The sequence below is a fragment of the Perca flavescens genome, chromosome 8, assembly GCF_004354835.1.
Source record: "Perca flavescens isolate YP-PL-M2 chromosome 8, PFLA_1.0, whole genome shotgun sequence".
Lineage (NCBI taxonomy): Eukaryota > Metazoa > Chordata > Actinopteri > Perciformes > Percidae > Perca > Perca flavescens.
In genome coordinates this window covers 36823620-36846316 of record NC_041338.1, presented here as the reverse complement: position 1 = coordinate 36846316, position 22697 = coordinate 36823620, and the positions used below count along the sequence as shown (strand labels likewise).

The 22697-nt window shown below is 43.7% G+C and overlaps 1 protein-coding gene across 1 annotated transcript in view; it reads left to right on the top strand.

The window, feature by feature from the left end:
• Positions 1 to 22697, top strand: part of itga11b (integrin, alpha 11b) — a 54480-nt gene that overhangs the window by 25798 nt on the left and 5985 nt on the right. Inside the window, exons 10-23 of the mRNA XM_028585272.1 lie at positions 786 to 930; positions 1287 to 1435; positions 1875 to 2018; positions 3384 to 3587; positions 3690 to 3820; positions 4473 to 4639; positions 10891 to 11030; positions 11882 to 11992; positions 13336 to 13421; positions 13982 to 14186; positions 15273 to 15371; positions 19726 to 19802; positions 21305 to 21388; positions 21576 to 21690. Of these exons, the coding sequence (XP_028441073.1) occupies positions 786 to 930; positions 1287 to 1435; positions 1875 to 2018; positions 3384 to 3587; positions 3690 to 3820; positions 4473 to 4639; positions 10891 to 11030; positions 11882 to 11992; positions 13336 to 13421; positions 13982 to 14186; positions 15273 to 15371; positions 19726 to 19802; positions 21305 to 21388; positions 21576 to 21690 (1857 nt within the window). The remainder of the gene's footprint in view (positions 1 to 785; positions 931 to 1286; positions 1436 to 1874; positions 2019 to 3383; positions 3588 to 3689; positions 3821 to 4472; positions 4640 to 10890; positions 11031 to 11881; positions 11993 to 13335; positions 13422 to 13981; positions 14187 to 15272; positions 15372 to 19725; positions 19803 to 21304; positions 21389 to 21575; positions 21691 to 22697) is intronic.

Genomic DNA, 22697 nt, shown 5'->3' with positions numbered 1-22697 from the left:
TTTCACTTTTGAAGGAGTAAAGCAGGGGTGTCAAACTCATTTTCCCAGAGGGCCACACTGGAAAGAGAGAATCCCACCGAGGGCCAGACATGGAGAGTTTATTGACGTGCTTTTGTTACTGCATGTCACTTTTTTTTAAACATTTTGGTAGCTTTTTTCCTCATTTTTGTTGTTTTTGTTCCGACTTTTTTGTGGCTTTCTCAGACATTTGTCATCTTTTGTAAATTTGTTGCTTTTTCCGACATTTTTGTTGACATGAAGCCCTACAAAAGTCATCAAAAGAGTTCCTTAGCCATCAGAGAATTTAGCTAATCAAGCAAAACAATGATAACACATTTTTAACAACCTATTTCACAGCCTGAATATGAAAACTCTCTCTCTGCTTCTGGGCGAATTTCCAAGTCTCAAATCTGCCAAATTCAGCTTTGAATGTCAGGTAATTGCAGTTTAAAAAACACTTTTCTGTGTTTTTGGTTTGGCGCACAACTAGGAGGGCCAAAATGTATTGTGAACCCAAATTGATACGGGGGGCCAGATTTCAGAGTGTGAGTGATGCTCAGCGCTCAGATGGGGAAATCTGTCCGGAACTGCGTAGCGGGAACATTTATGTGTCCTGTTACTCGAGCTGCATGATGGGAAAACCATTTCCAGTCAGCATATGTGAAAACAGAACCACCTCAACAATTCATTCATTGATGAACACATGAAGACATCCAGGTTTTTACTGGGACGTCATTCGTGCTCTTAGAGTTCCTCTGATGTTGAAATCCCCGTTCTCCCATCAGGACGGCGTTCTGCTGGGGGCGCCGGGCGCCTACGACTGGAACGGCGCCGTGCTGAAAGAAACCAAACATGGGAAAGTGGTTCCTCCAAAATCCTCCTACAAGGACGAGTTTCCAGACGAGCTGAAGAACCACGCAGCTTATCTGGGTAATGAACCTCTAACTCTACTTCTTTTAAAGGTCCCATATCGTACACTTTTTCCAGGTTCATTCTTCTCGTATTTTGGTTTTCTACTACTTTAAAGTGCCCATATTACCAAACAGAAGCTCTGAACTGCCCAGGAGTTTGTGGAACAGCTGACTGTTTCCTGCAACAACAAAGCCCTTGCTATGTCTCGCTCCTCTCTTCTCTTTCCCTCTCTCCTGGGAAATGAAGCTGCCTTCAAGTGCCGTCGGAAACGTCGAGATCTATATACGATCTGACGGACAACAGTAATTGTGAAATATAAAGTCTATTTGTTCTTTGTTGGAGGGGTTAAAGAACTGTTTTTACGCCGGTCTCAGGTTACTCGGTGGGTTCGCTCGTTTCGCCTCGCGGCTCGCAGCTCTACATGGCCGGAGCTCCGAGATTCAACCACACCGGGAAGGTTATCGTCTTCTCCCTGAGGAACACCGGAAACCTGACCATCCTGCAGGCGCTGCTGGGAGAGCAGGTCACACACACACACACACACACACACACACACACACACACACACACACACACACACACACACACACAAACACACAGATCTGATTCCTGTAAGGATAAAAACAATTCTAATATATGTTCCTAAAGATGAGAACAATGTTCCTACAAAATTTCAAACTTTATCCAGACCCTAGCATGCTTTTTGGGGGCCGTATGGAGCCCGCTGGCCACACCGGAGCCAAATCACTGCACTTTGCAAGTTTCCCCAGGTCTGACATTTGTGTCAATTTTTGTGAGGTTTTGAGCATCCCATGCCCCTCAAAAATGCGAAACAAACAAAAAGTTTCCTCCAAATTTTGTTCTTGTGCCGGAATGAAAATCTATACATTGTTCCAATACACAGCATAGTTAAAGTACATGCCGTTGTTTGTTTTCTCACATTTAGTTTGGTTCTTTTCCAGATCGGCTCGTATTTCGGCAGCGAGTTGTTGTCGATGGACGTAGACGGCGACGGACTAACGGATGTGCTCTTGGTGGCAGCCCCCATGTTTTACAGCCAGGGCTGGGAGAGAGGGAAGGTCTACATCTACACCGTCACCCCTCAGGTACACCCAGTGTTACTGCCGTAAGGTTGATGCTCACAGTGAGTTTAGCAGTTCAGAGCCTCCGAAGCTTCACTCTCATTGGCTGTCTGCAGAATCAGTCACATTCAGCAGTTCTTCCATTTTATTTCGGGAAACAAAGAAAGAATTTTGTTCCTGTATAAATAATGTATGTAGCATGGGTGACGTCACCCATTGGTTTGTGGACTGCTGTTTTGAAGCCGGGAGTTTGGCAATTTGGCTGTCGCTATCTTGGTTTTCTGAAACCGGACGTGACGATTTTTGAAACTGGAGGGTGGAGCTGGGGAGGATGATTGTTTATGGTTACAATGGCGCTGCGCTAAGCTAAACGCTAAACAGGGAAAGTTGCCGTATTTCAACCCTTCTGAAGTGAGTCATTCAGTATAGATGTATGTATATAGATGTACTGGCGGTTACTGGCGCCATTTGTCTGCATGAACAGACAATCAAACTTCCCTAAAGCTAGCGCTGGTTAGCTAGGTTGGCAAAACTGTGAACAGAAAAAGACATTTTTAAGCGACCAAAATGTTCCAGTTAACTTTGTCCACAGTGTTAGCATGGTTAGCATCGCTAAGCCTCTGTCCTGATTGACAGGTCCTAAATCATCCCCTGCTTTATCGTCTGATTTAAAATAAATGGGACCATTATTTACTAAATGAACATCATGCTGTGTTGAAGAAGACTTAGAACTAGCGATTGAGACCATAAACTCATTATGAAAATGTTTACTGAGGTAATAAATCAAGAGAGGAGTAGGCTCATTTTCTCATAGACTTCTATAGAAACAGACTTCTGTTTGGAGCCGGTGGAGTTGCCCCCTGCTGGAAGTTAGAGAGAATGCAGCTTTAAGGAGCTTCAGCATTGGCTTCACGTTTCAGACCTGGAAGCTTAGTCTATTATTTTCACAGTATATGGTTTGGACAGGACACAGCAGCATGCTGGGACATGCACACAAACTAATAGTGCGTTCCATTTACCTCGAACTCAAAGCTGGGAATGACCTTCACACCCGATTTGAATGCGTTCCATTTACAAGTCATGTTTTTGTGAATACAAACAGCGTAACAACATGGCTACAGATTGAAGATGGACAGGACTGCGTGAATGACTGATTTAGTGAGACACAAATGACACAGAAGTGTTTATAACTGTATGTTATTACAGCTTTCACAATGGTTGATGCACGGAGCAGCCATGTTGGATTTTTAGCTCAGGGTACTCGGTGGTTGCCGGAGTTCCGAGCACGGAAATCTGAGGTTAGCGGGGCGTGTTTCCGACTTTGACCTCGGCAAATCCCAGTTTTGAGTACAAATGGAACGCACTATTAACCAAATGTTCTCTTTCCAGACATCCTTCATCCTGCAGGGGGCGCTGGAGGTTTCCGACCGCTCTCAGAACTCCCGGTTGGGTTCTGCGTTGGCCCAGATACCCGACATGAATGGGGACGGGTTCAGGGAGCTGGTGGTGGGAGCACCGCTGGAGGATGGCCACCAAGGGGCGCTGTACGTCTTTTATGGCCAGGACAAAACCATCAAACGCCAGTACAGACAGGTAACAGATCCACAACCAGTTCAGCTAATAGAAGGAATCTGAGCAGAAAGATATAATAAGTAATCCCTCTCTCTCTCTCTCTCTCTCTCTCTCTCTCTCCAGCGTGTGTCTGCAGCTGGCTTTTATGCAGGTCTGCAGTATTTCGGTCAAAGTGTTCACGGTGTTTTGGACATCAACGGAGACGGTCTTGTGGACCTCGCTGTGGGAGCAATGGGAGCTGCCATCATTGTCTGGTCAGACCATCACACACACAAGAAAACTTGTTTTGTAGCTCAGATTCTTTGGCTTTTCCTCAAGCACTACCATGTGGTTCATATTTGTGGTTCAGAGCTAGTCTTGCATTGCCAGATCTATCTCCACAGCGCTGTGGAGTAAGGTCTGGCTACACCACATTTCTTTAAACCAATCACAATCGTCTTGGGCGGCACTAAGCTCAGGACGCAGCAACGGTAAATCCGTCCGCTAAATAGTCTCACGAAGGAACTTGTTTTTGTGGAACATTTGCACCCCGTAAAATAAAACGCCACAAACAATATTAAATGAAGTTAACTGTTGACACAATACAGTAATGTGAGCTATTTAAATTAGCTGATACATATTTCGTCCATAGCAATCCCACCAATCAGTCCCAAAACCTCCCAGTTAGAGAGGAAATGCTCTGAACATATTCTTTGTAAATCTTTACAATCATTCCCCGAAAGAACCAACAATTGCAGTGCGCTAAGCTAAATGCTAAAGAGGAAAAGTCATAGATTTTCAACCCTTCTGAAGCTAGTCATCCAGCAGAGATTTACCGGCGGGTAAACATGTACCTTTCAGATACTTGCGCTACACACGCACTGAACAAGTATAAACACCCTGGTGACCGTGTCCTTCCTCCCCCAGGTCTCGAGGCGTGGTGCGGATTCAGGCCAAGCTAACCTTTGAACCTGAGAAAATAAACATCTTTAACAAAGACTGTCGGCGAGGAGGGAAGGAGGTCACGTGCATGTCTGTGACCGTCTGTCTGAGTCTGGACTCCAGGACTAAGACCAGGACAAGGACTAATGTTGGTAGGAGGGAGACACATACACACACACACACACACACATTGTCACAGTAACTAGCAGGTTGAGTTCAGGTATGGTCTCACAAGTAGGTTGGGTACGAGCTAAAATAAATGTTACTGTGAAACATTAAATGTTACTATTGAGTATAATTTTCAATAATAAAATCAAAACGAAGTCAGGACTTGTCAGATCCTTGCGTGATTCACATAAATGTGACTGCTGTGCAGACGTTAGCTGTAAGCTATGTAACAGATGAACCATCTGTGTATCTGTAAGTGTTTATGTTTTATGCCAGTTGGTCAAGATTCAAAGATTTTTGCTGCCTTGTCCTTTTGTCATCATTTATTTATTTTTGAACATTTGCTTCAGGCAGAGATTGGTCTAAACAAAGCTGGGTGGTGGCATCAAATCGGCTAAATGTTCGGGCTAACATTTTAGCAGTTTAAAACAGTCTAATCAGAGAATACATCAACAAGGTCAAGTCTGACTTGATGCCCAAAGTGGGATAACCCAACCTGGGCAGAGTAGGCAACAGCCAAAGGGCCTCAGGTTTTTGGAAGTGATATCCAATAAGAGCCCCCTCTCTTACCGGTGTCAATAGGGACCCAATCACCTTGTAGACCCATATATAAGATTCATTTTGTTTCCAAATTTTCCTATGTTTTTGTGTCTATGTCACTGATGGGAACCACACATTTTGAAAATAGTTTAGTATAAAGCAAGAAACAAGTTGCGATGTAACCACTCGGGGCAATGGTGCACCTTTAGTTAGCGTCCACGATAAGTCCTTTTAAAGATCCCGATCGAGATAGACCTTTATAGATCGATCCAAGGTGTTTCTCTCGCCTCCCCTTTTTAATCCCTATGTTCCCATGTTTTTGTGTCTAAGTGACTGATAAAAGCATCAATCTTTGTAATTGCTCCAGTATTAAGCAAGACCGCAACGTGCACCTTCAATTTACGTCCCGATAAAAGTACCTGACTTGACACTGACACACTCATTATTATTCTAAGTGTCTGACAACATTATAGAAAGTAGAAATCCCTACAGAGATAGACCTTTTTGTTTAACATAACATAAAACAGCCCCAAAATCACCATCACCAAACTCCACCAGACTCCATGTAAATAATCACTACTTTTGTGTAGAGCCAGTGTTAGGTTTTTTCACAGAGTTGACTGAACAAACTCTTCTGCGATTGGTTGGCAGCAAACATTTGTTCACAATTTATTTCACATTTTATAGATAAATTAACAGATTTAAAGGGTAACTCTTTTTGTTTTTCCACCTGCACCCTATTTTCCCATGTTTTTGTGTCAAAGTGACTGGGGGGAAGTACAATCTTGGAAATTGGTCCAGTATTAAGCAAGAACGCTGCAGTCGTCAGTTTGCGTCCACTAAAAGTTCTGTTTCTGCCGCTGACAGACTCAGATTATTATTCTAATAATTAATTATGGAAAGGATCCCTACAGAGATAGACCTTTTAGTTAAATTGTAAGATCATTTTAGTTTACCATGAAACAGCCCCAAAATCACCATCACCAAACTCAGTTGTTGACTCTGGTGAGTTAATCGGTCCGTGTTTGTGCTGCACTATGTTTTAATTCCTTGTAGAGTATTGGCTCCTTTGTGAGCCTCATGGATGGATACACTTCTTCAGTTATGCTCTCGTAGCTCCACTCGCCAGTACTTTGTTCTTTAGTTTCCCCCTTGAACGCCAAAACAGACACGTTTCTCGTTTCCTGGTGACAGTGGTAAACAGCTGAACTTTGATGAGGAAAACATTACACAAACATACCACAGATACACACCAGAGAACAAGCGTCAAAGCAGACAACTGAACTCAGATCTGGAACCCAGTGTGAAGGAAGGAGGCACAAAAGTTCACAGTGACAACATGGACCTAATCTGTGTTTGGTTTTGCTTCATCATGAGATCATGTTGGACTTGATTCTACTCAGCCTGTCATGTTTGGACTAGTCTCGCATTGCCAGACCTTCCTCCACAGCGCTGCGGAGGAGGGTCTTGCTAGTCCACACAGCATTCCTGGATGGGAGAAAAAAACGGAAGGTTGGTGGTTCAATCCAGTTCTGTGCCGAAGTGTCATTGGGCAAGACACTGCTCTGTCAAAAAACATGCTCTGGTTTATTGGAATTTCTTTAAACCAATCACAATCGTCTTGGGTGGGGCTAAGCGCTGGACGGAGCCCCGGTGCCTCTGCTGAATAGTCTCAAGAAGGAACTTGTTTTGGTGGAACATGTGGACGTTCAAAAGTAGTTTTAGTCGTGCAACAGAAAACTCAGATTGGACAGATAGTCTAGCTAGCTGTCTGGATTTACCCTGCAGAGATCTGAGGAGCAGTTAACCATAGTCCTCATAAATCCACAGGAGGTTAGAACGCCAACACAAAGAAAGAGGAAGGGGACGGGACATCCTGCGGAATTTCCGGCGGCACCTAAACAATCCCGGAAGTGGAACGTTGTGGTTATAGATTATATTGCAGCTAATGTCGATGTGCCTTTGCGCAAAGTAGGACTGAACCATTAATCGTTTTCAAATCAAAATTGTGACTTGAAAGAATGCGATAAGCTAAACGTGAAGACCGCGATTAATCGAATGTGCAATATTTAGTTAAATGTTTGGTGTAACATTTGGGTTAGCATTTTTTATTCCTCTTTTTATTATGATATTTACTGTTTTTTTCACAAGATAAATGCTGGGATAATGTTACATATCACAGATTGTTTACAGAAATGTCCTATTTTCAGGGGATATTTTATTACTTTATTTAACGTGACAGTAGAAGGTGCTATACGTAGATGCTGCTGTTGAATTGAGGCATATCAGACATGTCTGTTTACAGGAAGGTACTGATAGGTTTTTATTGGAATTGTTTTTATTATTCCAACTTTAGCTTTTGTGACAAATGTTCTGCGTTTGTTCCACACTTTTTAAAAGAAAAACATATCTATGTTCTCATCTTTGCATACGAATAAGGAGCAGTTTTGATGGTGTCTCATGATATAAAGTCCATGACATGTTTTATCTGTTACACAGTCAATATCACAATATCTGGCGGAAAAATTGCAATTACATTCCCCCAAATTGTTTAGCCGTAGTGCAATGCAGTGAAGCTCCATGCTCAACAGCAGGTTGTGGTTGGTTGTGCAGGTAAATGATGATGAATAAAGGGTTTGATTCTACAGATTAGACCAGCTGTCCGCTCTTCCAGCTGCGTGGACTTTTGAGTCACCCAGATGTTTGGTGTTTTCAACTAAACATCTGGGTGTGGAAAGTCTTGTCGTGGTCTTTTCCTCGCAGCAGAGATTCCCCACAGTGCTTTGTGTCGTCGTGTCTCTGTGTAATTGGCTGCAGATGTGCGGGGCCGGCTGCATGGAAAGCTCGCTAACATGCTAACGACAGCCAGCCGCCGTTAAAAACGGTGACACTCCTCCTCCCTCCATCCATCCGTCACTTCATACCTTACCCTCTTCTTTCTTTTCTCCTCATCTTCCCCCCCACCCGATCATCTGGACCGGATTAAACACACACATGCATGCACACACGACACATGGCTTTAAACGTACATGCTTCAGTGGACAGATAGAGGACAGGAACCATCGTTATCCAAATCCGAGCCCTCTGTTTTAGTTTATTTATTTGAGTGCAGACGTGGCGTTTCTAACATGAACTTAAGCAGCTTACCTCAGCTCTCTGTGCACCCATAAATCAAAATGAGAATCAGCTCTGCAGTCACACTCAGCAACTGCATCCAGCAGCTAATAAGGAGCAGGAAACTTTACTAATCAATAACAGAAGACAAAGTAATTGCCCAGTTTAAAAAGTAATTAGGACCACAAATGATAACATTACGTTTGACGTATATTTGGTTCAGTTTGTGGATTTTTTTGGGATGTAAACAGCTGAATTTACCCGGAAGTTTATCTGTTACTCATCAGACAAACACAGTGACTGCATGCAAATGGCCATGAGGTAGAAATGACAAAGTCCACAAGCCTGATATTAGTTTTAGCAAAACGTTAGGATGCATTGCTGCACAGAGGACTTTTGTCATGCGTTGGCCTCCTTGACTCCTTCACTTGCCCACTTCCTCGCGTCTTAGACCCTCCCATCAAGGAGGCACGGGAGAGACGCGAGGAAATCATCGGAGGAGAGAGGAAACGAGGAAATGTGTTTTAGAGGGATGATACGTCATTTCCTCTGAAGCGTCACTACAATTCGTCAGCTGTTTGGGCGGAGTTAGCAACTCCTTCAGCTGCTTCCAGGAAGGCTGCTCTTTTGTATCCTCGCCTATAGCTCCTCTATGATCCCTCCTCTATGATCCCTACTCGATGATCCCTCCTCGGTCCTCCGGACATAAATAAAAGACGGCCTTCACCAAGGAGGCACAGAACCAACTTCCGGTTCAGCTTCAGGCTCCTTCACCACCACCACCAGTGTCTGGACTCCATCGGGGGATATTCCAACTCATGACTTGTTTACCCTCTTATCAGTCATTTAAATAGCGAGGGAGTCTAATCTCCAAAGACTTTCATATTGTGCTTATGTCACAAATAAACCTTAAGCAATACCTTTAGTACCTTCCTGACTTTTACATTTGGCTGAGTTTGAAAAAAATCTAATTAACCCTTGTGTTGTCTTCCTGTCGTCCATGCACTTGTTGTGGTCTGTGTTGCCTGTTAATAAAGAATAAAGTAAAAAATTATCACCCAATTCTGTTTTTCAGCCAAGTTGTTTTACAAATTGGAATTCATGGTCAATAAACCTAATTTGTACTCATAGTTAAGAGCCGAGGAACATATGTTGATGGATAATCACGAACTGTTTTGTGAACCATCCGTGTTATTTTTGGGCAATTTGGTTGAAAGAAACCCATTTTTTGGTATAGAAACTTTTAATAACTGGTCAAATTTTACCCGAGGACAACATGAGGCTTAAAAACAAGATTTCGTTGCTATGTACTTGTGACACGTAGCCAGACCCACATCCAGATGTTGGGTCTGGGAACTCACCATTGGTCAGGGCTCAATCTGAGGGGGCGGGATAAACGGTTGTCTTTCAAATTCCCTCTGCATACAATAGGATAGTGCAACAACCAATCAGAGCAACGCTAGTTGATAGATTAAACTTTAAACTCCGAACACATCTTCCTTTATTACGAATGACTTCAGTGCCGTTCTTTGTTCTTTTCTCAAAGAGAAGCTGAACTCCAAGTCTTCCAGAGTCGCGGCCAAAGCCGATTCCAAAGACCACTGTTCTCCAGCAGCGGCAGCCATCTTCTTTGTTTTCAAGTAGCAGGGAATTCACGCGGAACCATCGCAACTCTGCCGTCATTATGTTAAGCCCGCCCACCGACTCTATACACAATGTGATTGGCCTGACTAGAGTTTGGTTTTTCCAGCTCGCAAGCCAACGGAGGGTTGCTAGATGACCCTGGCTGCAAATTACATTTGCTGCCGCTAAGGTGTGAGGCTTAAAAACAAGATTTATTAAAGACTGATGACTTTCTTATTTTCTCTGCATCAGCTTCTGCTTCCTCTACAGAAGACAGAGCAATATGTGTCACTGCTGTTGCATCAGGGTGTCTGACCAGGGACTATACTTACGTCAACTTCTTTAAAAACGATCAAATTCAGTCATAAAAATGAGAAGAATTGGAGGTAGAGACCAAATGATGTATATCAGAGTTACATGGTGCTTGGTTACGTAATCTTGAGTGCATTCACATCAACCATAGTCAATGGAAACACTTAATAATCATTCATGTTTTATTTTGCCAACTGTTCATAAATTCCCTTCAAACTTCCAACAACAGTTGGAAACATAAGAACAGCTAAACTAATGAGTTATAGGTGACGTGACTTTGTTTCATTTCACCTGAAAGAGCTGTAAAGTTTGTTCTCGTTGTGTTTACAGTCTCACTGTGCTGCAAAAGACTGGATCGCTTTCAAGTTCAGTTCAGTCACTTTATTATCCCAGATGGGGAAAACAATACAATGACAAAGTAATAAAAATGTTTCCTGTACAAGCAAAAATGCCACATTACTACAGGAGCAATCTCTAAATTATTTTACATTACATGTGCAAATTAAGCAGAGTTATTACACATGGGACAAAGGGTTTTCACTATTCCTCTTGCACCGGGGTACTCTGAATCCACGGCCTGAGGGGAGTATCATTGATTTTCCTCGGTTAAACTTTCTTCCCCTCTTTCTTCCCCCCGTCCCCCCAGCGGTTTGGTACAGCCTGGTGTTGGATGAGAGGCGTTTCCCCCCCCGAGCTGTTCTGGACGAGTCGGACCGACAGCAGCCCCAGAGTTTGTTTCTGCCGGTCGGAGGTCAACGCTGCCAACACCTCGGCTTCTCCATCCAGGTCAGAACACCCCCCCCCCACCCCCCATCACACAGAACATGCAGGAAAATTAAAGTTGTTGTATTTAGAGGTTGTACCAGAATAGGTTTACATGGTTTAATTTTCAAAAAACACCATATTTTTGTTGTACTGCACATTGCTGCAGCTCCTCTTTTCACCCACCGTGTGTTTTAGCTACAGTGAGACATCTCACTTCTGTTCCATCTTTGTTCGGAGTCACACATGCGCAGTACCTAGGTAAGGACTACTAGCCAGTCAGAAGCAGAGTATGAGGGCGTGCCCTGACAGTACCTAGGTAAGGACTACTAGCCAGTCAGAAGCAGAGTATGAGGGCGTGCCCTGACAGTACCTAGGTAAGGACTACTAGCCAGTCAGAAGCAGAGTATGAGGGCGTGCCCTGACAGTACCTAGGTAAGGACTACTAGCCAGTCAGGAGCAGAGTATGAGGGCGTGCCCTGACAGTACCTAGGTAAGGACTACTAGCCAGTCAGGAGCAGAGTATGAGGGCGTGCCATGCTAGCAGCTAGGTGAGCATTATAACGTGTGTTACAAAGTGACCACGTTTGTCTCTGAAGTAAAGGCTGGACTACAATAGAGCTGTTTGGAGCAGTGTGTGAACAGTGTTTTCTGTTGGAGATGGTAAGTCCCTTTGGGGGGGACTTTGGGCTTTTTCACTTTGTAAACCTATAACGTGCACAAAGAGATATATAACACAATAAAGGAAAGGGATAAGCATAATATGAGCACTTTAATGCCAAGTAACCAAAGGGTTAAGTGCGTTCCAATCAGCGTGACTCCCTGGACACACAACCAACCGTCACTGACACGGTGGCGACCCTTTCTCTGAACAGGAGACGACTGATTACGGGCGTCCCATCGCAGTGTTTCTGGAGACGGGGTTGAGGAGCCCAGACGAGGGGCCAGTGTTGGACCCCGACTGGCCCAGCGTCCTGAAGGCCGAGGTGAGAGGTTGTCACCGTATTTACATCCAGCTGATGTCAGATCTGTCGGTGGGTTAGGGTTAAGCTCTATTAAGGAGTCAATAAATTAATAAATAACAAATAATAAATAGGGTCTAATGATTCTTAGGTTGCTTTCACACTTAGGGCCCTATCTTGCACCCGGCGCAGCGCAAAGACTGACGCAGTTGTCAATTTCCAATCCATGCTGCTGGTCTTACAGGGAGGTGTGTTCAGGTGCATTCTGGGCGTATTGCTATCTTGAGGCAGCGGGAAGTGATCGCGCCATTGACCAACAAATTGGTTATTGGTCTAAAGTCAATAACGCAGCATTTCATTGTTATTTTAACAGAGCATTAGTATAATGCTCCTATAGGCTCGTGCACAGCGCACACACACTATGCTTGTTACATACACAGGGACGCACAGCAGCACACACACACACACACACACACACACACACACACACATTCAGAAGATTACAAATAAAAATATTAGGGTGCAAATCCTCCATCATAACAGCAATGCTCCAAGGTCCAAACGCGCCTGGCTTTTAAAGGGAATGGGAGATGATCTCTGATTGGTTGATTGCATGTTACGCCCAAAACACACCTCTGATTAATGAAGACACTAAGGACAACCGTTTAGGACCAGGCGCCCGGTTTATCGCCATCAAACTAGCAAAAGTGGATTTGGACACGCCCTAAACACACCTGCACCAGGCGCTCCACACCGTGCACTCAGATTGTTAAAATAGGACCCTTAGAGTTCAGACGGTGGAGGCTGGCCCATTTCATGTAATAAGTGCAAATCCAAAGAAAAAGAAAGAAGGCGACTGACTAAGGTCAAAGAGGCAACACAGTTTGAATTTCTGTGAAGAGGAGATTGTCATCCCCGGAAAACAAAAATGACCCTGTAATGAGACGCACAAGAATATATCCATTTTCTAACAACTGCTCCGTTCACATCGATGATGTGAGAGTAGAAAGAAACATTTTTTAACAATTAATGATACAGAAGAGAGAGGCTTTGTTCTGAGTTTTTAGAGAAGGAATGTAAAAAATTCACAACTAAAAATCCACGTTGACTTGATTTGATTTACGTCACGTACCGTACTTCAGTTACATGGCTTAAGTTAAGTATGTACTATGTACTTATGTGAACCCAAACCGTGATCTATTCTTAGACCTAACCAAGTTTTCGACCGGATGTCCGTCCCCTTTGTGTTCATTTCACTGAGTTCTGTGAGATCAGGTTCAGATTTTTCTAACTGCGTGAAGCACTAAATCATATTTTAGGTTTTGCCTCATCAAAGAGAAATGAAATCTGTGTTTGTTTCCGTTTAGCTTTCCTTCTGGAACGGCTGTGAGCAGGAAGACGCCTGCGTCCCCGACCTCGTCCTCCACAGCCACACCGACCTGCTGGATGTCGAGTGAGTGACGCCCGATCCTCACAAACACATTTCATCACCCTGCATTAATGTGTCCTCTTCCTGTCGACCATGCAACTTTGAATTTTTCTGGGTCACTATGGCTTTGGTCGTTTTTTTTGGACACTTTTGTCGCTTTTTCCTGATGTTTTTGTCACTTTTCTTTCGACATTTGTCACTTTTCCCAGCATTTTTCAAGCTTTTATGACGTTTTTATCACTTTCTTCGATGCCTTTGTTGAGTTCTTCTGCACTTCATTTGAAGTTTTTGTTTTTTCCTACGTTTTTGAAGCATTTTTCACAACATTCTTCTTTTATAAAAAAAAAATTCAAATGCTATACAATTGAATAAAACACCCAAATTCAATGAAAGAAGTGAACTGATCATTTATTTTACTTGAAGAGCGTTGTATGCAACCATCCACGTTACTTTCTTATGACAATTATGCTGAAAGAAACCCATATGTTTGAAATAGAAACTTTCTGAAAATGGGTCAGATTTGACCTGAGGACAACAGAAGGATTAAAGAGCCCAGCTGATAGTTTGTGTGTTTTCTCCTGCAGGCAGTTCTGCAGCTGGAGGGACGGAGCCGCCTGGTCGCTCTGCAGCCGCCCGCGGCCGGCCGACGGCTCGCTGCGCGTGGTGGAGACCGGGCGGAGGAGGCTGGTGGTGTCTGCTCGCCTGGAGAATCAGGGAGAGAACGCCTACCACGCCGCCATCAACATCTCCACCTCCTCCAACCTGCTCTTCTCCAGCCTCATTGTCAAGGTATGGTAACGTGCTGCAGTGCGTTGCGTTGTCAGCGAGTCTGTACAATATCCTACGTAATTACGTAAGGCACCGAGGTTGGCAGAGAAGATGTGTGTGCGTGTAGCGGTGTCTGGGGAGTGTGTGGTGAAGAGCACAGCAGAGTTTGCAGTTTTGAGCACTGTATCGGGAAAGGTTGACACCTTTTTTCCAGCAGTTTTGATGTAGATAGAAATCTAGACGCACCCTAGTGGCAGCAAATTTAATTAGCAAGTTGGCTTGCAAGCTGGAAAAACCAAACTCTGGTCAGGCCAATCACATTGTGTATAGAGCCGGTGGGTGGGGCTTATGGCTGCTGCTGCTGCTGGTGGTCTTCTGGAAGACTTGGAGTTCACCTTTTCTTTGAGAAAAGAACAAAGAACGTCAGACGGAAGTCATTCTTAAAAAAGGAAGATGTGTTCGGATTTTTACCGACTGGATACGGCAAAAGTTTAATATTTCAACTAGCTCCGCTACCTTCTTCGTTGCTCGGGTTGGTTGTAGAGCTATCCTATTGCGTGCAGAGGGAATTTGAAAGACAACCGTTTATCCCGCCCCTCGGATTGAGCTCCGTCCATGGTGAGTTCCCAGACCTCAACATCTGGATGTGGGTCTGGCTTGTCAGGTTAGTAGAATGTGACAACAGACAACAAACAAAATGACGGCGATCAGCCAGTTGATCACGTGACAGCTCAGTTTAGCAGCCTTTACGGTTACATTTAGCCGAGAGCAGGTGAGTGTAAGCTGGGTACAGAACACCGGGAGGGATCAGTTGTGTCCGCGGTCTTTACAGTTGAATTTAGCCGACAAAGGTGAGCGTCATGAAGCGACAACGGTTAAGTTTAGACACCAAAACCACTAGTTAAGATTAGGAAAATGATTGTGGTTTGGGGTAAAACATTGATCCAAAAATAATTTGCTTCTCCCCGTTCACTACCGTTCATATTTACTTCCGAATTAACGTCCCATGAGGTCCATCGGACAAGGAGAGACTTCACTTCTCTATACACACGAATGTTGTTGGAAAAATGGTTCATGACCCATCAGGCTCCTCCCCTTCCCCCACAGGACCAATCAGATATTCAGATTGAGTGCTACACCGAGGACAGACTGGCCAATCAGAGGAGCTGTAACATCAGCGCTCCCTTCATGAAGTCCCTGTCTCAGGTATGTGCTGCTGCGCCTGAACACCACGACAGATTATACACCGCTGATCCAACCAGTGATGATACTCCTAGGCCAGCCCCCATTTTCTGCAAGTTTAATTTGCTTGGGTCAACTTGAGATGTTTTGTTTGAGAGGTTTTTACGAGTGTAACACCCCCCTCACAGTTTGTCAAAATAGCGTCCCCCAAACAGCATCTTGTACAAAGCCTGCCAAAAGCTAGAAACGGCACTCATCCGAGAGACTTCTTCAGTTCTGACAGAACCAGGGGGTAAAAATAAGATCTGTCAGGTAGGGGAACCCTAAGATCCATTCTCAAATTTAACACTTTAAAATTTCTCACTACTTACTACTACTTACTACTTACTACTAGTAAGTACTAGTCTCTATCCACTACACAGCATGTAAAGAAAACTCTAAAGCGTAATTCTCGCCAAAATGCAACCTAGGGTCTTTTTGTGAATGTACCCGAGTCAAACTTTGGTTAGACTTAGACTTAGACTTCTCTTTATTGATCCTTTTGGGATGACTCCAGCAAGGAAATTAGATTTCCAGCAGCAGTTTTCAGCAGCTTACAAAAACACTTAGAAAATAAAGAGGTATAAAAAATACAGTATCGAAAATACAGTATAAGAATAACAATACATTTTTAGCTAAATATAGGAAGTAAACAAAAGTAAATAAACAGTAAAAAACAATAAATAAAGATAAATGTATATATATATATATATATATATATATATATATATATATATATATATATAGGAAAATGTATAAAAGGAAATGTCATTCTTATATCAGGCTCCTTTTTCAACTACGAGGTCAATATTGTTTTTCACTAATGACAAAACAACAAATTATCCGTTCATTTATATGGAACTAAGCTTTAGGAGCTTTCCATCTTTACTCTCCTCCCTGTTACATTGCATTCAGAGATCGACTCTTTTTGACTGGCGAGATGGACGGCGAGCGGAAAAACCAACAGCTACAGTGAGCTGTTCAAAACCTTTCTTTTTAGTAAACTCTGTGAACACAAACAATATTCTCAATGCTGAGTTCATGTGTAGAGACCCTGGTGATACTTGGAGCAAAAATCTCTCGCCTTCTTAGTGTTTTAAAGGTCCCATGACATGGTGCTCTTTGGATGCTTTTATATAGACCTTAGTGGTCCCTAATACTGTATCTGAAGTCTCTTTTATATAGGCCTTAGTGGTCCCCTAATACTGTATCTGAAGTCTCTTTTATATAGGCCTTAGTGGTCCCTAATACTGTATCTGAAGTCTCTTTTATATAGGCCTTAGTGGTCCCCTAATACTGTATCTGAAGTCTCTTTTATATAGACCTTAGTGGTCCCCTAATACTGTATCTGGAGTCTCTTTTATATAGACCTTAGTGGTCCCCTAATACTGTATCTGAAGTCTCTTTTATATAGACCTTAGTGGTCCCCTAATACTGTATCTGAAGTCTCTTTTATATAGACCTTAGTGGTCCCCTAATACTGTATCTGAAGTCTCTTTTATGTAAACCTTAGTGGTCCCCTAATACTGTATCTGAAGTCTCTTTTATATAGACCTTAATGGTCCCCTAATACTGTATCTGAAGTCTCTTTATATAGACCTTAGTGGTCCCCTAATACTGTATCTGAAGTCTCTTTTATATAGACCTTAGTGGTCCCCTAATACTGTATCTGAAGTCTCTTTTATATAGACCTTAGTGGTCCCCTAATACTGTATATGAAGTCTCTTTTATATAGACCTTAGTGGTCCCCTAATAGGGTGGGTGTGTGGTCTTGACCAACTGCCACTTTGCTCGTTTGAAAGCCATGATGTCTCTCTCTCTCTCATTGGTGGGCCAAATTCTCTGGGCGGGCAAAGCAGTGAAAGGGGAGGTAACCTTTCCCCTTATGACCTCATAAGGAGAAGATTCCTGATTGGTCCATCTGAGCTTTCATTTTCTCAAAGGCAGAGCAGGATACCCAGTGCTCGGTTTACACCTATCACCATTTCTAGCCACTGGGGGACCATAGGCAGGCTGGGGGAACTCATTAACGTTAAAAAACCTCATAAAGTGACATTTTCATGCCATGGGACCTTTAAAAATGTTGATTTTGATGCGATAATAGTAGTGCCCCTAGCACTCCCATTGAAAAGGCCATTTGACCGAAAAACGAGAATACGGTCAATCTTAAAAGTGGCGTTTCCGTCCTAATTATGCTTTTAAACGAAAGTTTGACTCGGGTCCATTCACAAAAAGACCCTACAGGTTGCATTTTGGCGAGAGTTACGCTTTAATGCCAGTTCAACTCTCCTTCCAAATACAATATTCAGGTGACAACCTACTGTGGTATTAACTCTTATTCTGATTCTGGTTTGGGTGGCTCACAAGATCTTTCTTAAAAAACAAGTGTAGAATTTGAATCCCCCAATTAAAAATGATCCAAACCAAACCGAAGCCCTAATCTTGTTAAAAGCCCCACTTCTGTGAATGTGTAAACTAGCAACATGTATCAAATTAACATCTAAAGTATCAACATTCAGCGCAACTAACTTTATTCACTCATAAATAAACGTGTAATAAATTTAGTAGTAGATAACTTTATCGTCCGAGTGGGGCAGTTGGGTTTGAGGCACAGTCGCAAGGCACTTCATGACAGGACATCAGACATATGACACAAACGAGACGTACAAAAGAGAATTTGGTCAGAAGGGGGGATAACTAGATGGCAGTAGTTTAAAATGAGATGCCAGGGGGTGTGTGTGTGTAGTCACAAATGTTTGAGGCCAAGGACATCAAAATGAAGTTTTCGAACCTCATTATTAAATACAGAATGATGGAAAAACTCCCTGTTCCACTTGGCTGTGGATTATTACGATAATTTCATCAAACATACAACGTCAGACTTGCCAGGGAATTTGCTATATTTGCGACAGCAGACAGACAGTAAAACAGGTGTTATTCAGACTAATGATAGTGATTAAACGGAGCTGGAATATGTTTCACACTGACAGCCGCGGACTGAAATCCTTCATTAGCCTAACGACCGTCCTGTAAACATGATGGCGGCCCCGCCCTGCGCTGTAAGGCCCCCCGAGGGCCGGCTGCACAGATGCCTGTGTGAATAAAGTTTAGTTTATTGGTGCCGATTATTGTGGGCTTCCTGTTAACGAGGCTGCGGCTGCCGGATCAGATGAGACGCAGCCAGAGGGAACAGCTTCAGTCTGACATGATCAGAGACACTAAAAGGCTTCACATGTTGGGACCTTAAAACATTCAGAATATTTAAACTGCTGAGACCTGATGGCAAACCAGACTTTAGTTGACATTTATTTTAGGATTTGAAAGTTTTAAGATATTTCTAAATGCCCTCTTTAAAAAGTACAGATATGTACAGTAACCAGTGTTGTGCCTGAACGCGTTCATTGAACGATAGTTGATGAACTCGTTCATATTTTGGACGAACGTGAACTGAACGTGCCGTATTACCGCCCGATGAACGTTAACGTGAACTGAACGTACCGTATTACTGCCTGATGAACGTTAACGTGAACTCCTTCATTCTGGTGTCTGTGAACGCCAGCTCTCTCAGTTTAACTTCGTCCAATAGGGTGCCAGATTTCTATAAAGCCTTCCAGGTCAAAACCACGGCTAAAACACATTAGTGTCTCACCGCCTCATGCGTCATCAAAACACAAAAAAAAGAAAAACACAAAAAAAAGGTCGGTGAGGATGCGAAAAATCTTACATTTCTGGGCAAACTTTGCCCGCCGGCTTTCAAAAAGAAAATCTGCACTTCACAGCGAACCTGAAACGGCACGTTGAACTGATTGGATATGAAGATGAAATCTGACGCATAGTTTCAGAGTTAAAACTGATAAAATAATTGCTGTCTGTGGTTCTATATGGGCTGTGGCAATAATTTTGAAAAATAATAGCATCGGCTCCTACAGAAGTCTGTTTCTGTAGAAGTCTCTGAGAAAATTAGCCTACTTCTCTCTTGATTTATTACCTCAGTAAACATTTTCATAATGAGTTTATGGTCTCAATCTCTAGTTTCAAGTCTTCTTCAACACAGCATGATGTTCATTTAGTAAATGATGGTCCCATTTATTTTAAAACAGACGATAAAGCAGGGGATGCTATATTAATTAATTAAAATAGACCTCAACTAGTTTCTGGCTGTTGTCCGTGTTTTCATCTTAAACTTTGACCCTCTCACTGTGTGTTTTCACTCCAGCAAAGTTAACTGTGATACTTTGGTCACCTGAAAATGTTGTTCTGTAGCACTTAGAGAACATCAGAGAAAAAAAATGTAGTTAGAGTTTTATTTTGAAAAGCCACCTGTTCTCTTCCTGTCCAGGTGTCTTTCCGCCTCGAGTTTGAGTTCAGCCGCTCCGTCTTTTTGGATCATGTCCGGATCACCATGGCGGCCAGCAGGTGAGACAGCTGATGTCACTCTTAGTTTTGTTAAGAGCAGATTGAAAGGAGGAAGTGAGTCTTTTTGCATAAAGTTCTCATTAAAAGCCAACTTTCACTTTGTGTTGTTGATGAATTGACATTTCCAACTTTTAAAAGACAGTTTGGATGTATGAGAGGGTTGTAGGGGAGTGAGGATATTTGTAATTACGCCAAATTTGGCTTATTCTTCCCCACCTTACCTCCTGCTTTGCTCCCGTCATAACTACTACGGCCACTAGAGGGCGCCGCCACTATAAAAGGACAGTCTCCTTTAAAGGACCCATGACATGGTGCTCTTTGGATGCTTTTATGTTGACCTTAGTGGTCCCCTAATACTGTATCTGAAGTCTCTTTTATATAGACCTTAGTGGTCCCCTAATACTGTATCTGAAGTCTCTTTTATATAGACCTTAGTGGTCCCCTAATACTGTATCTGAAGTCTCTTTTATATAGGCCTTAGTGGTCCCCTAATACTGTATCTGAAGTCTCTTTTATATAGACCTTAGTGGTCCCCTAATACTGTATCTGAAGTCTCTTTTATATAGGCCTTAGTGGTCCCCTAATACTGTATCTGAAGTCTCTTTTATATAGACCTTAGTGGTCCCCTAATACTGTATCTGAAGTCTCTTTTATATAGACCTTAGTGGTCCCCTAATACTGTATCTGAAGTCTCTTTTCCGAAATTCAGCCTTGGTGCAGAATTACAGCCACTAGAGCCAGTCCCACAATGAGCTTTCCTTAGGATGTGCCATTTCTGAGTCTGTAGCTATTGAGGAGGAGAGTGGGAGGGGCAAGGTGGAGGTTGGGGGTGTGGTCTTGACCAACTGCCACTTTTCTCGTTTGAAAGCCATGATGTCTCTCTCTCTCTCATGGGTTGGCCAAATTCTCTGGGCGGGGAGAGCAGAGAAAGGGGAGGTACCCTTGCAAGCAGATTCCAAAACGGCCCATCTGAGCTTTCATTTTCTCAAAGGCAGAGCAGGATACCCAGGGCTCGGTTTACACCTATCACCATTTCTAGCCACTGGGGGACCATAGGCAGGCTGGGGGAACTCATATTAATGTTAATAAACCTCATAAAGTGACATTTTCATGCCATGGGACCTTTAAAATGTGTTTGGGGGGTTAATAACCAGGTTAGGGTTCCTCACAAGTATAGAAGTACAAATGTGTGTTTCTGTGTGTACATCTGTTTTCACAGCTCCCACAATGTAAAGCATTTATTTTAGGATCCAGACTTGATTTCTATTAATGTGAGGACTAAGAGTCTTGGGAGAGAAAATGTCCTCACAAGTCTGTCTGTCTCCGTTTGTTTGTCTTTCTCTCTGTCTGTCTCTCTGTCTGTCTTTCTGTCTGTCTGTCTGTCTGTCTGTCTGTCTGTCTCTCTCTCTCTTTGTCTGTCTCTCTCTCTGTCTTTCTCTCTGTGTCTCTGTCTGTCTGTCTTTCTCTCTGTCTATATATCTGTCTGTCTGTCTGTTATTCAGTGAGGGAGAGGATGGTTACCCCGACGACAACATCAACGACATCTTCCTCCCTCTGAAGTACCAAACAGACCTCCTCTTCACCAGGTGACTAAATTTAAATCACGTTATTGATCCTAAAATTATAATATGATGCACCAGGTGAACAGATTCTGTCCATACATCCCAGTCTGGACACATTAGGAAATAAATGAAAATCTAATTACAACAATGATTTATCAGGTTGTTTTGGATGAAGTCTGAGAGACAAACTCTTCTTCTCTCCTCCTCTCAGAGACCCGAACACTCCACGTTTTGAGATCAGAGCAGACTCTTCCTCCTCCTCCTCTTCCTCTTCATCCTGGGACCAACCAGACAGCAGCTCTTCCTCCTTCAACCTCACTTACTACGTGAGTTCAACAATCCCAATCACTGAACTGTCCAGGGCAGTTAGAGGAAGGCACCTTTCTACACTGTAGACCAGTGTTTCTCAAATGGGGGTACTTGTCCCCTTAGGGGTACTTTGGAGGACTGCAGGGGTTACGTGTCCCCCTAGAGGTACTTTGGAGGACTGCAGGGGGTACGTGTCCCCCTAGTGGTACTCTGGAGGACTGCAGGGAGTATGTGACCCCCTAGGGGTACTTTGGAGGACTGCAGGGGGTATGTGTCCCCCTAGTGGTACTCTGGAGGACTGCAGGGGGTACGTGTCCCCCTAGAGGTACTTTGGAGGACTGCAGGGCGTACGTGACCCCCTAGGGGTACTTTGGAGGACTGCAGGCGGTATGTGTCCCCCTAGAGGTACTTTGGAGGACTGCAAGGGGTACGTGTCCCCCTAGTGGTACTCTGGAGGACTGCAGGGCGTACGTGACCCCCTAGGGGTACTTTGGAAGACTGCAGGGGGTACGTGTCCCCATAGGGGTACTTTGGAGGACTGCAGGGGGTACGTGTCCCCCTAGTGGCACTTTGGAGGACTGCAGGGGGTACGTGACCCCCTAGGGGTACTTTGGAAGACTGCAGGGGGTACGTGTCCCCATAGGGGTACTTTGGAGGACTGCAGGGGGTATCTGTCCCCCTAGTGGTACTTTGGAGGACTGCAGGGCGTACGTGACCCCCTAGTGGTACTCTGGAGGACTGCAGGGCGTACGTGACCCCCTAGGGGTACTTTGGAAGACTGCAGGGGGTACGTGTCCCCATAGGGGTACTTTGGAGGACTGCAGGGGGTACGTGTCCCCCTAGTGGCACTTTGGAGGACTGCAGGGGGTATCTGTCCCCCTAGTGGTACTTTGGAGGACTGCAGGGGGTATGTGTCCCCCTAGTGGTACTCTGGAGGACTGCAGGGGGTACGTGACATTTTTTGCTAAATGTTTTTCAGTTCCAAGGCTGTAGTTACTTCTACTGTCTTTTTTTCTTCAACATT